At 41.2% G+C, this 14,377-nt stretch overlaps 1 protein-coding gene across 11 annotated transcripts in view; it reads left to right on the forward strand.

Moving 5' to 3' along the window:
• ATE1 (arginyltransferase 1) overlaps positions 1 to 14,377 on the forward strand; it is a 185,592-nt gene that overhangs the window by 15,955 nt on the left and 155,260 nt on the right. For 4 of the 11 annotated variants that reach the window (XM_023224221.3, XM_023224216.2, XM_023224213.2 and 1 more), the window contains exons 5-8: positions 1,588 to 1,638; positions 2,765 to 3,010; positions 11,250 to 11,479; positions 13,873 to 14,001. In XM_023224221.3, the coding sequence (XP_023079989.1) occupies positions 1,588 to 1,638; positions 2,765 to 3,010; positions 11,250 to 11,479; positions 13,873 to 14,001 (656 nt within the window). The remainder of the gene's footprint in view (positions 1 to 1,587; positions 1,639 to 2,764; positions 3,011 to 11,249; positions 11,480 to 13,872; positions 14,002 to 14,377) is intronic. The other 7 variants (XM_023224223.3, XM_023224215.2, XM_023224220.2 and 4 more) reach the window with 3 other exon arrangements.

Below are 14,377 nucleotides of genomic sequence, written 5' to 3' on the forward strand. Positions count from 1 at the left end.
GATTTACTATCTGTCTTTGCAACAGTCCCACTTTCAGTCATCTTAGATAGAGGAAGGGTCATTAATACAGTCACATACTACTATGATGACAGCAACTACTGTTAGCACTGCTATTACTGTTACCATCGGCCCCCAAGACAAGGTACAGGGAATATATCAGAAGAGTTTAGCTTGGAAAGAATATTGAGGATTATGTTAAAGATGTGATTTCTTGGAGTTTATCAACCAGAATGCTTTGATGACTCATCTTTCTTGATCCTAATACTATCCTTATCAAGTAAATAGAAAGTGCCATTGTCTCTCAAGAAGCAAGTGCTTACGTGTGGCTTGTACAAGATTCCCCTATTCCTTTTAATGCTGAATAAAGATCAGCTTTTCTGTGTTTGAATAAGGCTTTTACTTCAGTAAATTATACTGTTTGAAATCCTCTTATCTGTGTGATCAGTTTTGAATTGTGAGTGGCTTTGCTAAAAGATAATAACATTTATTTAACTTTAGTTACACATGATTTACTTTTTTTTCTTAGTCTTTTTACCAATTTTGATTTTATTTCTTTAAATTTTCATGCTGGACGTGGTGGCTCACGCCTGTAATCCCAGCACTTTGGGAGGCCGAGGCAGGCAGATCACGAGGTCAGGAGATTGAGACCATCCTGGCTAAGACAGTGAAACACCATCTCTACTAAAAATACAACAAATTGGCTGGGTGTGGTGGCAGGTGCCTGTAGTCCCAGCTACTTGGGAGGCTGAGGCAGGAGAATCGCTAGAACTCAGGAGGCGGAGGCTGCAGTGAGCCGAGATTGCACCACTGCACTCCAGCGTGGGTGACAGAGTGAGACTCTGTCTTAAAAAAAAAAAAAAGTAGCCGAGCTTGGTGGTGCACTCCTGTAGTCCCAGCTACTCGAGAGGCTGAGGCACAAGAATCAGGGAGGTCAAGGCTGCAGTGAGCCAAGATCCTGCCATTGCGCTCCAGCCTAGGTGACAGCAAGAGTCTGTCTCCACCAAAAAAAAAAAGGGAATTAGGTTCTGAGTTGGAAAAATGAACATGGAGACATAGAGATGAGTACTGAAGATGCTGTCCATTTGTAAATTGGTGGTTGCCTTTTTTTTTTTTTGGAGACGGAGTCTTGCTCTGTCACCCTGGCTGGAGTACAATGGCTCAATCTCGACTCACTGCAACACTCCACCTCCCGGGTTCAAGGCATTCTCCTGTCTCCGCCTCCCGAGTAGCTGGGACCACAGGCGTCTGCCACCACATCTGGCTAATTTTTTTGTATTTTTAGTAGAGATGAGGTTTCACTGTGTTGGCCAGGCTGGTCTCGAACTCCTGACCTCATGAACTGCCTGCCTTGGCCTCACAAAGTGCTGGGATTACAGGCGTGAGCCACCACGTCTGGCTGCCTCTCTTTCTTATGTAGTGTTTATATTTGGTTATTTATTTGACTTGTTATAGACTTCTGAATTATCTGTGCCTGGAACTTAATTCTTGGGAGTGATGAGCTCATTAGGGTAAAGGAATAAACAACTCATGACAAAAATATACCAAAATGCAATAACTAAAAAAAAGATAAAAGTCTGTTTCTTTCAGAGCCGAGTGCGGTGGCTCACACCTGTAGTCCCAGCACTTCGAGAGGCCAAGGTAGGCGGATCATGAGGTCAGGAGATTGAGACCATCCTGGCTTACACGGTGAAACCCTGTCTCTTCTAAAAATACAAAAAATTAGCCGGGCTTGGCCGGGCGCGGTGGCTCATGCCTGTAATCCCAGCACTTTGGGAGGCCGAGGTGGGTGGATCACGAAGTCAGGAGATCGAGACCATCCTGGCTAACACGGTGAAACCCCATTTGTACTAAAAATGCAAAAAATTAGCGGGGTTTGGTGGCGGGCGCCTGTGGTCCCAGCTGCTCAGGATGCTGAGGTAGGAGAATGTGAACCTGGGAGGTGGAGCTTGCAGTGAGCTGAGGTCGCGCCCCTGCACTACAGCCTGGGCGACAGAGGGAGACTCCGTCTCAAAAAAAAAAAAAAAAATTTAGCCAGGCATGATGGCGGGTGCCTGTAGTCCCAGCTACTCGGGAGGGTGATCAGGAGAATGGCGTGAACCTGGGAGGCAGAGGTTGCACTGCACTCCATCCTGGGCGACAGGGCAAGATTCTGTCTCAAAAAACAAACAAAAAAAGTCTGTTTCTTTCCTCATATAACAGTTCAGTGTGGGTTTTCTAGGTTGGCATACAACTCTGCTCCCCACCAGCCATTCTGGGCTTTTCTTTAACATGTGATTTCCCAGGTTGCTCTGGTTTTTACTAATCTAGCCGCTGGGGGAAGGGTAGAAGTTCAGGGTTACAAGTTTCCTTTAAAACTAGTGAGGCACAATTGGATGTATCAGTTGTGTTATGTTCCACTGGCAGGAGCTTGGTCACCATTTGTAAAGGGACTGGCAGTACATTCCCCTGCTAGGGTGCCACAGTTTGTTTTTTTTTTCATTTATTGTAGAGATAGTGTCTCACTGTGTTGCCCAGGCAGGTCTTAAAGTCCTGGCCTCAAGCAGCCCTCCTGTGTTGGCCTCCCAAAGAGCTGGGATTACAGGCATGAACCACCATGCCCAGCTATGCTAGTCTTAAGTGCACCTCTCTCATTTTGGAGGATGAGAATGGATTTGGTGGACAGATAGTAATTCTGCTACAATGGATAATAGGGGCATTGTATTTCTCTATTTACCTTAACTGTGTCAACCCAGCTGATGGATTTTTAATTTCTTCTTATTTGTAGATGAGCCCATGGACTCCACAATGGATGATGCTGTTGTGGGTGACTTTGCATTGATAAATAAATTGGATATACAGTGTGATCTTAAGACACTCAGTGATGACGTCAAAGAGAGTTTAGAGAGTGAAGGAAAAAATTCGAAGAAAGAAGAACCTCATGAATTACTTCAGGCACAAGATTCCGTAGGAGAGAAGTTGGGCTCTGGTGAACCATCACATTCAGTTAAAGTTCACACAGTTCCTAAGCCAGGTAGTAAAGATTTTTGATAACAAGTCCTTTTCACGGCTTTGCTCTTTGCTGAGTCATTTTAAACCCTGGGTCTTTCCATCGACCAAAAGGATGACTTAGTCATGCAGTCTGCAAAACAGAAGCCTGCTTTATTTATTGTTGCCTAGAATTAGAGGGACAAATCATGCCTTTTATAAACTACTGTGCTTAAAAAGCCTGAAACAATAGCCTTATCCCTAAATACAGATTTTTTCAAAGAATTCCATTTCTTTTTACTACTTTAGGGCCTTATAGGATTCAGAATCAAATTTTTCTCAGTGAAAAGGAGTGATAAACATTCTTATTTTAGGATTAAGTGAGACAACATTAATTATAGGTATTATGTCCAAAATACAGACATTATAAAATTCTTCAGTTTATCTTTAAATTTTTAAATGTAATTTTAGTATATTTTAGTTTTAAAAAGTCCACATTTTGATGTTTAACTTTGCCTGTAATCAGGTAAATTTTTTTTTTTTTATGTTACTACTTTTACAAGAATTAGGCTTCAAAAGTTTATCCAGTATTAAATGAGTGTAATATGTGTGTATGACTCTTCCAAAATTATTTCATAAAATGTGAAGTTGAATGGTTATTAGTTTATTAGATGGTGTCAGTTTTTGAATTAGTTCTTATATTTATGCAAAATGATCCAAGGGAAAGATTTTTAGTACTATTTTAGTTTTTCTTGTCTAAACTATGTTACACATGTTAAAGGAGAGAAAATTCTCCATTTGCAATTTTATTGAATAGTTTTTTACATAAGGTTTTCATGTTAAGTTGATTTTGGTCTGAGATTTCATCCTAATTAATACTAATAGTTCAATAAAATATTTATTTTTTAATTTGAGAGAGGGTCTTGCTCTGCAGCCTAGACTGGAGTGAAGTGATATCATCATAGCTCACTGCAGCCTTGAGCTCCTGGGGCCAAGGGATCCTCTTGCCTTAGGTTCCTGAGTAGGTAGGAATACAAGAGCTTGTCACCATGCCTACCTATTTTAAAGTTTTTTGTAGAGACAGGGTCTCACTATATTACCCAGGCTGGTCTCCAACCCTTCACCTCAAGTTATCCTCCAACCCTGGCCTCCCAAAGTGCTGAGATTACAGGTGTGAGCCACTGTACCCAGCCTCCAATGAAATATTTTGAATAATTTACACAGTTGGTTTCAGCTATTTCTCTTTTGGGTGTAGGGTCAATTCTTTTATTATTTTTTAATAAAATTACTTATAGTTTGTCAAATTTTAAAAATCTTCATTATTCAAACATAGATGAGCATAGATTGAATAGTATAATTGACTTCCATGTACTCTACCTGCATTTGAAACAATTACTGACTCATGTCATGGCCACTCTTATTTCGTCTAGTTTCCCTTTCCAAAATTATATGGAAGCAAATCCCAGGCATTGTGCTATCCTGTATTTCAGAATACGTTTCTAAAAGATAAGAACTTTAAAAAACCATATTCACAATACCATTATTATACTTGAGTAAAATTTCTTAATGCCATTGAATAGTGTTCAAATTCCAATTTTTAAACATTTATTTGTGCCAGGATCCAGATAATGTCCACGTATTGTGATTGTTGATACATTCAAAAAATCTCTTGGCGAAGCGTGGTGGCCTACACCTGTAATCCCAGCCCTGTGGGAGACCAACGCAGGTAGATTGCTTGAGCCCAGGAGTTCGAGACCAGCCTGGACAATATGGTGAAACCTGTCTGTGCTAGAAATACAAAATATTAGCCAGGTGTTATGGCGCATGCCTGTAGTCCCAGCTACTTGGGAGGCTGAGGTGGGAGGATCACCTGAGCTTGGAAAGTCGAGGGTGCAGTGAGCTGAGATCATGCCTCTGCACTCCAGTCTGGGTGACGAGAATGAGACCCTGTCTCAAAAAAACCACAATAAAAATCTTTTATGTTTTAGAGGTTCCCCTTCCATCATTCCTTAGCTGGGTTGTTTGTCTTGGGTTGTTTGTTCCACTTTCTGTATCTGACAGGTTACGTTTGCGGTTTAACATGTTCCCCTGCCTGCTTGTAAATTGATGGTTAGATATAGAGCCTTGATCAGATTCTGTGCTAAATTTTCTTTTGTTTATTTTTTTGTGGAGGGGCAGGGGGGCAAGTCTTAATCAGATTTGAGTTTGGATTATTTGAGGATGGGTGAGATCACTTCGTGGGTGTTAGAGTGGTCTTTCAGGAGACGTGTGATGTCTGGGTGCTTCTCTTCGTTAGTGCTAATAGTCATGGATTTTCCATGCTTAAATTCATTCATTTCTTCATTTCCAGGCTGCCTGGACTGCTTCCATAGAGTCTTCCCCTCATCTGTTTGTTTCTCATAAGAACCCATAGCAAAGGCAGGATACATTGCTTTTTTGAAAGAGTCTCACTCTGTCGCCTAGGCTGGAGTGCAGTGGTGCGGTCTTGGCTCGCTGCAACCTCCGCCTCCTGGGTTCAAGTGAGTCTCCTGCCTCAGCCTCCAGAGTAGCTAGGATTACAGGTGCGTGCCACCACGCCCAGCTAATTTTTTGTATTTTTAGTAGAGACGGGGTTTAGCCATGTTGGCCAGGCTAGTCTTGAACTCCTGACCTCAGGTGATCCACCTGCCTTGGCCTTGCAAAGTATTGGGATTACAAGAGTGAGCCACTGCACCCGGCTGGCAGGATACATTCTTGATTCCTTCTTTTTATTTACAATTTTTCAAAATAACATCTAACAGTGACTAGTTAGTTTTCTTTTTGGTATCATTGGGAACTCATGGATCTGAACATACTGCTGTTGCAATCTGTTGCTCCTCTGAGAGCTTCTTTAAGTTGGCTTTTGAGTCCTTTCAACATAATCCTGGTAGTCTTTGACAGCTTCCTTGCTATTTGGCATGATATTATGCTCGTGGATCATCTTGTACAGGCATTTCTTCGAGTGATTGTAGTTCCTTTTAGGGGGAAATGGTATTTGGAGATCACACACTAGATTAGGAGTGCACATTATTGCTGCTGGCTTGGTCATTGTTTTCTAGGCTTTGTTGGCGAACAGACTTATGAGGTTATGAGTTCATACTGATATTTCCAATTCAAATTCAGGACTATAGCATTCTAATCTTTTCTTTTTTGAGATGGAGTCTTGCTCTGTTGCCCAGGCTGGAGTGCAGTAGCGCCATCTTCGCTCACTGCAAGCTCCGCCTCCTGGGTTCATGCCATTCTCCTGCCTCAGCCTCCCAAGTAGCTGGGACTACAGGAGCCCGCCACCATGCCCTACTAATTTTTTGTATTTTTAGTAGAGGCGGGGTTTCACCGTGTTAGCCAGGATAATCTCACCTCCTGACCTTGTTATCCACCTGCCTTGGCCTCCCAAAGTGCTGGGATTACAGGCGTGAGCCACTGTGCCTGGCTGCATTTTAATCTTTTTCTTTATTTTTATTTTTTTGACACAGAGTCTTGCTCTGTTGCCCAGGCTGGAGTGCAATGGCGTGATCTTGGCTCACTGCAACCTCTGCCTCCCGGGTTTGAGTGATTCTCCTACCTCAGCCTCCTGAATAGCTGGGAGTACAGGTGTACACCACCACACCTGGCTAATTTTTGTACTTTTAGGTACTTTTAGTAGAGATGGAGTTTTGCCATGTTGGTCAGGCTGGTCTCGAACTCCTGGCCTCAAGTGATCCACCTGCCTCAGGTTCCCAAAGTGCTGGGATTATAGGCATGAGCCACTGTGCCTGGCCATACATTTTTGTGTTTTTCTTTCTTTCTTTTTTTTTTTTTTTGATGTTTGTAGTTTCTTCTACACTGAGAAACCTAGTTCTTGAGAACACTGAGGATGGTAGAATTAGATTAGAATATCACACATTAACCTTTTGCTTTTTCCCATGTTACACAGTTTTAGAGTAACAACCTTACTTCTAGCAGTACGGTTAGTGAAACATTAAAAACTGCTTTTGTAGGGTTTTTTCCCCCCCCTTAAGATATCTTTCACTAAAAGTCTGAGACTATTTTAAAATCCTTGGATTTTGGCCGGGCTCCGTGGCTTACACCTATAATGCCAGCACTTTGGGAGGCCGAGACAGGCGGATCACCTGATTTCAGGAGTTCGAGACCAGCCTGGCCAGCATGGTGAAACCCCATCTCCACTAAAAATACAAAAATTAGCTGGGGGTGGAGGTGCATGTCTGCAATCCCAGCCCCTCAGGAGGCCGAGGCAGGAGAATTGCTTGAAATCAGGGGGGCAGAGGTTGTAGTGAGCTGAGATCTCACCACTGCACTCCAGCCTGGGCGACAGAGTGAGGCTCCATCTCAAACAAACAAACAAACAAAACACCCTGGATTGTTTTTTTTTGGAACCTGCAAAAGCAAACCTGCATTTCCTTTTTAATTTTTTGTTGTTGTTGAGACAGGGTCTTATTCTGTCTCCCAGGCTGGAGTGTGGTGACACGATGAGGACTCACTGTAGCCTTGACCTCCTGGGCTCAAGCAATTCTCCCACCTCAGCCACTGGAGTACTTGGGACTACCAGTGCACGACACTACACCTGGCTAATTTTTTGTATTTTTAGTAGAAATGGGGTTTTGCCATGTTCAGGCTGGTGTTGAACTCTTGGACTCAAGTGATCTGCCTGCATCAACCTCCCAAAGTGTTGGGATTACGGGCGTGAGCCACCACACCTGGCCTACAAAAGTTGGTATGTAGAGATGAGGTCATGCTATGTTGCCCAGGCTGGTCTGGAACTCCTGTGCTTAAGGAGTCCTCTCACCTTGGCCTCCCAAAGTGCTGGAATTTACAGACATGAGCCCTTGTGGCTAGCTTGCATTTCCGTTTTAATTTAAAAAATATTACAAGTCTGTTCCCTTGGACTTAATTAGAAATTATGTAGGTCTCCTAAACTCTATTCAAATCACCTGGGACTAATCTGGAATTCTTGAGTTGCTTTGAACCTCTGTGGGTGCAGGGTTGGTATAGTGTACTGATTTTACACTGATGATCTATTTCCACTCTGTTGAAGAAATTTAGTGACCTGGGAGATCTGTATCCCCTAATATGCTGAAATCCTACTTTTTTTTGGCGACAGAGTCTTGCTCTGTTGCCTAGGCTGGAGTACAGTGGTATGATCTCGGTTCACTGCAGCCTTCACCTCCTGGGTTCGAGCAATTCTCCTGTCTCAGGTTCCCAAGTAGCTGGGACTACAGGTGCACACCAACCCTCTTGGCTAATTTTTTGTATTTTTAGTAGAGATAGAGTTTCACCATGTTGGCCAGGTTGGTCTCAAACCCCTGACCTCAGATCATCCGCCCGTCTCAGCCTTCCAAATGCTGGGATTACAGGCGTGAGCCACTGAGCCCTGCCTGAAAGCCTACTTTCCATTGCAGTAACGTAGTATGTAAATGTAGAGCAAAACAATCATGAGAAGGCTTGCCTAGTCCGGTGACTTAGTTAGTGTAAAGATGATACAGGTAGTCAGTCCTCCATAAAACTACTGAAAATGTGTGTTTCTTAGATCATGTTAGTTTTAAATTTGCTTATAATTTTATAACTTCTGTAGGGAATATAATTTTCAGTATAAGAAGTGGAAGGTTTTGAAAACTACTATTTATGGAATTTTATATAGGTAAAACATTATTTTAGATGTTGGTAATACAAATAATAGCTAATAATAGTTAACCCTAATTGAATGGTAGTTAATTTTTTATGAGCTGCACAGGTATTAACTCATTTAATCCTCACAGGAATGTCGTAGGTAGAATTGGTTTTTGTCTTTCTTGTACAGACAGGGAAACTTGCCCAAGGTCATCTAGCCAAGTGACAGAGCCTGGGCCATGACCTTAGGCAGCTTGTGTCAGAGTGTGTGTGCTCAGAGCAAATTTGAGAAAAGACACAGTTTGTGGTCCAAGAAAAGTAATTCTGTTAAGCAGTAGAGTAATGGTTACAGAAATGTTCTTTTGTTACCTGGTTCAGACTTAATAACTTAGGCTTATTCAAAGTCATTTTCTAAAAAAGTAAACTTTATTTTTAGTTAGAAAACATGTTAATGAAGTTGTAATATAGTCTGAACTGTTTGTGAACTCACTACTTTCTCATCAGATTTGTTTTCATTTGATGAGCTTATGGTCTCAGGCAAGTCCTTTAACCACTCTAGGTTTTGATTTTCTTCTCTCTAAAAACTGAATTTGTTGGTTCTATAAACCTTCTTTTTGTTGACTTTTGTATGGTTTGTGAATACCCTGTTTTGGGATTTTTTTTTTTTTTTGAGATGGAGTGTCGCTCTGTCACCTAGGCTGGAGTGCTGTGGCGCAATCTCAGCTCACTGCAACCTCCGCCTGTTGGGTTCAAGCAATTCTCCTGCCTCAGCCTCCCAAGTGGCTGGGACTACAGGTGTGCGCCACCATGCCTGGCTAATTTTTTTTTATATTTAGTAGAGATGGGATTTTACTGTGTTAGCCAGGATGGTCTCAATCTCCTGACCTTGTGATCTGCCTGCCTCGGCTTTCCAAAGTGCTGGGATTACAGGCGTGAGCTACCATGCCCGGCTGTTTTGGGATCTTAAACAGCTTATTTCTTTAATATCTTCTAAAAAATTACTAGCGTAATGTTCCTTGTTGGAAAATTCAGCCAGGCGCAGTGGCTCACGCCTGTAATCCCAGCACTTCGGGAGGCCAAGGCGGGCGGATCATGAGGTCAGGAGTTTGAGACCAGCCTGACCAGCATGGTGAGACTCTGTCTCTACTAAAAATACAAAAAATTAACCAGGCATGGTGGCGCGCACATGTAGTCCCAGCTACTCAGGAGGTTGAGGCAGGAGAATTGCTTGAACCCAGTAGGTGGAGATTGCAGTGAGCTGCGATCGTGCCACTGCACACCCGCCTGGGTGACAGAGTGAAACTCTGTCTCAAAAAAAAAAAAAACAACAAAATTTGGAGAAAAGATAACACTACAAAAAAAGGAAAATTCTCTGTTTCTGAAACAAAGTAAAATGACTGTCACCATGGTGTCATCTTTTCAGGTTTTTTTCCAAGTATTTTTATTTAGTTTATAATAGTAAAAAATTTTTTATTTTAAAGGGTTATCAGTTGATATTTGGTCTTTTAATTAGAACAAAACTCTGATTAACTACAGCTGAACTAATGAGACCCAAATACCTGCAGTGTTTGGATAAAGACACAGATACCTTTAACTAAGCAAGGCTTCCTTCTTTGTTTTTTGAGACAGAGTCTCACTCTGTCACCCAGGCTGGAGTGCAGTAGTGCCATCTCAGCTCAGCACAACCTCTGCCTCCCGGGTTCAAGCGATTCTAATGCCTCAGCCTCCTGAGTAGCTGGGATTACGGGTGTGCGCCACCACACCTGGCTAATTTTTGTATTTTTAGTAGAAATGGGGTTTCACCACGGTGACTAGGCTGGTCTCGAGCTTCTAACCTCAGGTGATCTGCCCGCCTTAGCCTCCCAAAGTGCTAGAATTACAGGTGTGTGAGGATTCTTTTAATTTATAAAAACCTGTCAGAGTTTGTGCTGGAATCAGTATTCCTTTACACCTGGTTCCTAAGTATTTATGTTACCAGTGCTTTCAGAGAAATGTCCCTCAGAAATGTTGGGCAGAGATAGCAGTGTCCTTTTAATGCAGAAGGTACTTTGATTTGATTGTGTTCTTCCTCACAAAGGCAGAGAAATGGATGCATTTTTTTTTTTTAAAGATTTTCAGGTTGGGCGTGGTGGCTCACGCCTGTAATCCCAGCACTTAGGGAGGCCAAGGCGGGTGGATCACAAGGTCAGGAGTTCGAGACCAGTCTGGCCAACATGGTGAAACCCCATCTCTTCTAAAAATACAAAAATTAGCCAGGCACGGTGGCACACACCTGTAGTCCCAGCTACTCGGGAGGTTGAGGTAGGAGAATCGCTTGAACCAGGGAGGCGGAGGTTTCGGTGAGCCAAGATCACGCCATTGCACTCGAGCCTGAGTGACAGAGCAAGACTCTGTCTCAAAAAAAAAAAAGATAAAAAAGATTTTCAGCAGTAAGAGCCGCCTTGGAAAGTTTCTGTGCTATTTACTTTCTCTGGCAACTCTCACTTCTAAGGTAGAATTTTAGATCCACTTATAGCTCTGTATCGGGATCCTCTGAAACATCTACCCAAAGCTAGCCTAACCATTGGAACTCTTTGGACTTACTCTGTAGAGTCTTTGAGACATGTGAGAATACTTTTCTAGAACCAAATGTGATTGGTCTAATATTTTAAAATTCTTTTTAGGCAAAGGGGCTGATTTGAGTAAGCCTCCATGTCGAAAAGCAAAGGAAATCCGGAAAGAAAGGAAAAGGTTAAAACGCATGCAGCAGAACCCAGCTGGAGAACTTGAGGGTTTCCAGGCTCAAGGTCACCCACCATCTTTGTTTCCACCAAAGGCTAAATCCAACCAGCCCAAATCACTCGAAGATTTAATTTTTGAATCTTTACCAGAGAATGCATCACACAAGTTAGAGGTACTTTGAAGGACTTTTGTTGTTTGTTTTATTATGATTTTTTTTTACTTGGGCATATCGTTTATTTTTATTTGAAGTTCTAACCAGTTAATGTTTTGCTAGGTAAATAATGAGAATTTAAAAGAAATTAAAGAGAATTGGGAAGAAGTAACATTTGAATTTACTAAGTTAACTGTTATTTGAGAGAAACTCCCTTTTTTAAAAAAGACTTTTTGAGAATAGAGAGTTGGCCACTAAACTTGTGAAAACAGTGTCAATTTTAGCATGCTACCTTGATTGAAATTTAATAGTTAAAATGAAAGAAATACTCTTTAAAATCGTGTTTTTAGCAGTTTTGGTTTAGATAGTGAAAGACAATAGATTACACAAGGCAAATCACTATTTTCTCCATTATAATAATCTGATCTTGGTAAAGACAGCAAATGGTGTCATATACATAAGCCAGCAGTTAGGAATTATCTAAATAGGGCTCAAATGTACTGCTGAAATCCTCTCTCATTAGTACCCAACCAATTTGGGCATAATATGAATCCTTTTAGAGCCAGATTCTTCCTTTTTCCCAAATTTTTTTACATTTCTCGATCAGATCAAGATTTCTCAGTGTTAGTTCTCATATATAAAATTCAAAAACTAGGACTGGATGTGGTGGCTCACGCCTGTAATCCTAGCACTTTGGTAGGCCGAGGTGGGCGGATCACTTGAGGTCTGGTGTTTGAGATCAGCTTGGCCAACACAGTGAAACCCTGTCTCTTCTGAATTAGGAAAATTAGCTGGGCGTGGTGGTGCGCACCTGTAATCCCAGCTCCTGGGGAGGCTGAGACACGAGAATTGCTTGAACCCAGCAACTGCAGGTTGTAGTGAATTGAGATCACACCACTGTACTCCAGCCCGGGCGACAGAGCAAACGTTTGTCTCAAAAACATTCAAAAACATTAGCCATAATGATTTTTATCTTATTCTCATATGTGATTAGTAACTGGTCAGCCTTTGAATTTTATGGCTTACTGTCATCTAAAAATATCACTAAAGTCCTGATAATAAAAATTAACTTTCATGCATTCTAAGCCTTAATTCAATATATGTATCATCAGACGTAGTATTTAGCTTTTTTTTTTTTTGAGACAGAGTTTCACTCTTGTTGCCTAGGCTGGAGTGCAATGGCACGATCTCGGCTCACTGCAACTTCCGCCTCCCGCGTTCAAGCAATTCTCCTGTCTCAGCCTTCTGAGTAGCTGGGATTACAGGTACCCACCACTACGCCCGGCTAATTTTTGGTATTTTTAGTAGAGACAGGGGTTCATTATGTCTGCCAGGCTGGTCACAAACTCCTGACTTCAGGTGATCCGCCCACCTCTGCCTCTCAAAGTGCTGGGATTACAGGTGTGAGCTACCTCGCCCCGCCAGATTTTAGCTTTTATAACTCCTTGGCTACTCTGATTTGGATACAGATTTTTTTTCCTTCCAAAATTGTAAACAGAGTTCAATACACTACTTAAAATATTTTACAAGGTGTCTTTTATCTTTTGATCATAAATAGTAATGTATTCAGGGGGCCAAGCACGCTTAACATAACAGTTCTCCAGTGGTTACTTTTACTTTTTGAGTGTAATGATACTCAGGATGTGTAGAGATCTTTTACCACTGGGTGTCGCTGTTTCTTCACAGAATTACCTCTCACGGCACACATGTCAAGTTTCCAGTTGTTTTCGTTGCATTGCATTTGACTGTTTTACTGTTCTGTTTTGCTAATACATTTTAAGTGGCCAGTAAATAATGTTAAAGTAAATGTTAGCCATTACTGCATGCAATTACTGTTTTAAACTTATCCTTATTTTACAAGGTTACTTGAGCAACATGGTGACATTGTTAAGATTTGAATGAAGGAAATGTGACTTCAGAGTCATAGTTGTTAACTATGCTATGAAGTAGGAAAACTTTATGAGGTCTTTTAAACTTAAACAGTAGAGTTTTAAGTTGAGGGTTAGCAATGATGAATGAGTGTCCAAAAAATGTATTCATATTTTTAGTCTTTCATAGAGTTACTGGTAGTTGTGCACAACTAGAGGTTATTTATTTTTGTGTGTGTTGTGTGTGTACGAGTGTTGGAAATACTCTGCCAGTTTACGATAGAGGCAGGCTTACATAATTCAGTCATGAAAGCTGAGGCTTAGAGTTTAAAGGGCATCCTCCTCTGTCTTCTTAATGAGTCTGTAAGTTACAAAAATAACTTTTTTCTTTACTTACTAACTGGTTGGTTTTTAATATTAAAATATTTAGTTGCTTTAATGATTGTTAAAACTTGGTTGCTTGGATGGGAGTTACTGTTAATGCATATTCCACAGAATGAATAAATGAATGAATTAGTGAACTTGTTTTTTTAACTGCTTCTGAAGGTGAGGGTGGTGAGATCATCTCCACCAAGTTCGCAGTTCAAAGCCACACTTCTGGAGTCTTACCAGGTCTATAAACGTTACCAGATGGTTATTCACAAGAACTCACCTGATACGCCAACCGAGAGCCAGGTCAGCAGGCCAAGTGTAATTTTCCTGTGCAAACAGAGCTTTCCTTCTACTTAATATCATTTAATGAGATCTTGGTTTATTTGTGCTACATTTTATTTGTGTTCAATTTGCAGCATATCTGCAAATACCTAAGACTGAATTAATGGACATTCTGAAAGTGCAAATTTTACCTAGTGCCATGTTAAGTACCAGCCATGTATAATTTCAGAGTGGAAAGTAACATGTAAAATTATTTAAAATCACTATTTTAGATGCATTTATCTAAAAGATAGTAATAGAGCTCTAAATTAAAATACCTATGAGGAAAATGCAGGAAACTTTATATTTTTATGGTAGGTACATACTTTGACTAAAATGATTTTAATTCTTTATCCGC

This window comes from Piliocolobus tephrosceles, chromosome 9 (assembly GCF_002776525.5).
Source record: "Piliocolobus tephrosceles isolate RC106 chromosome 9, ASM277652v3, whole genome shotgun sequence".
Classification (NCBI taxonomy): Eukaryota; Metazoa; Chordata; class Mammalia; order Primates; family Cercopithecidae; genus Piliocolobus; species Piliocolobus tephrosceles.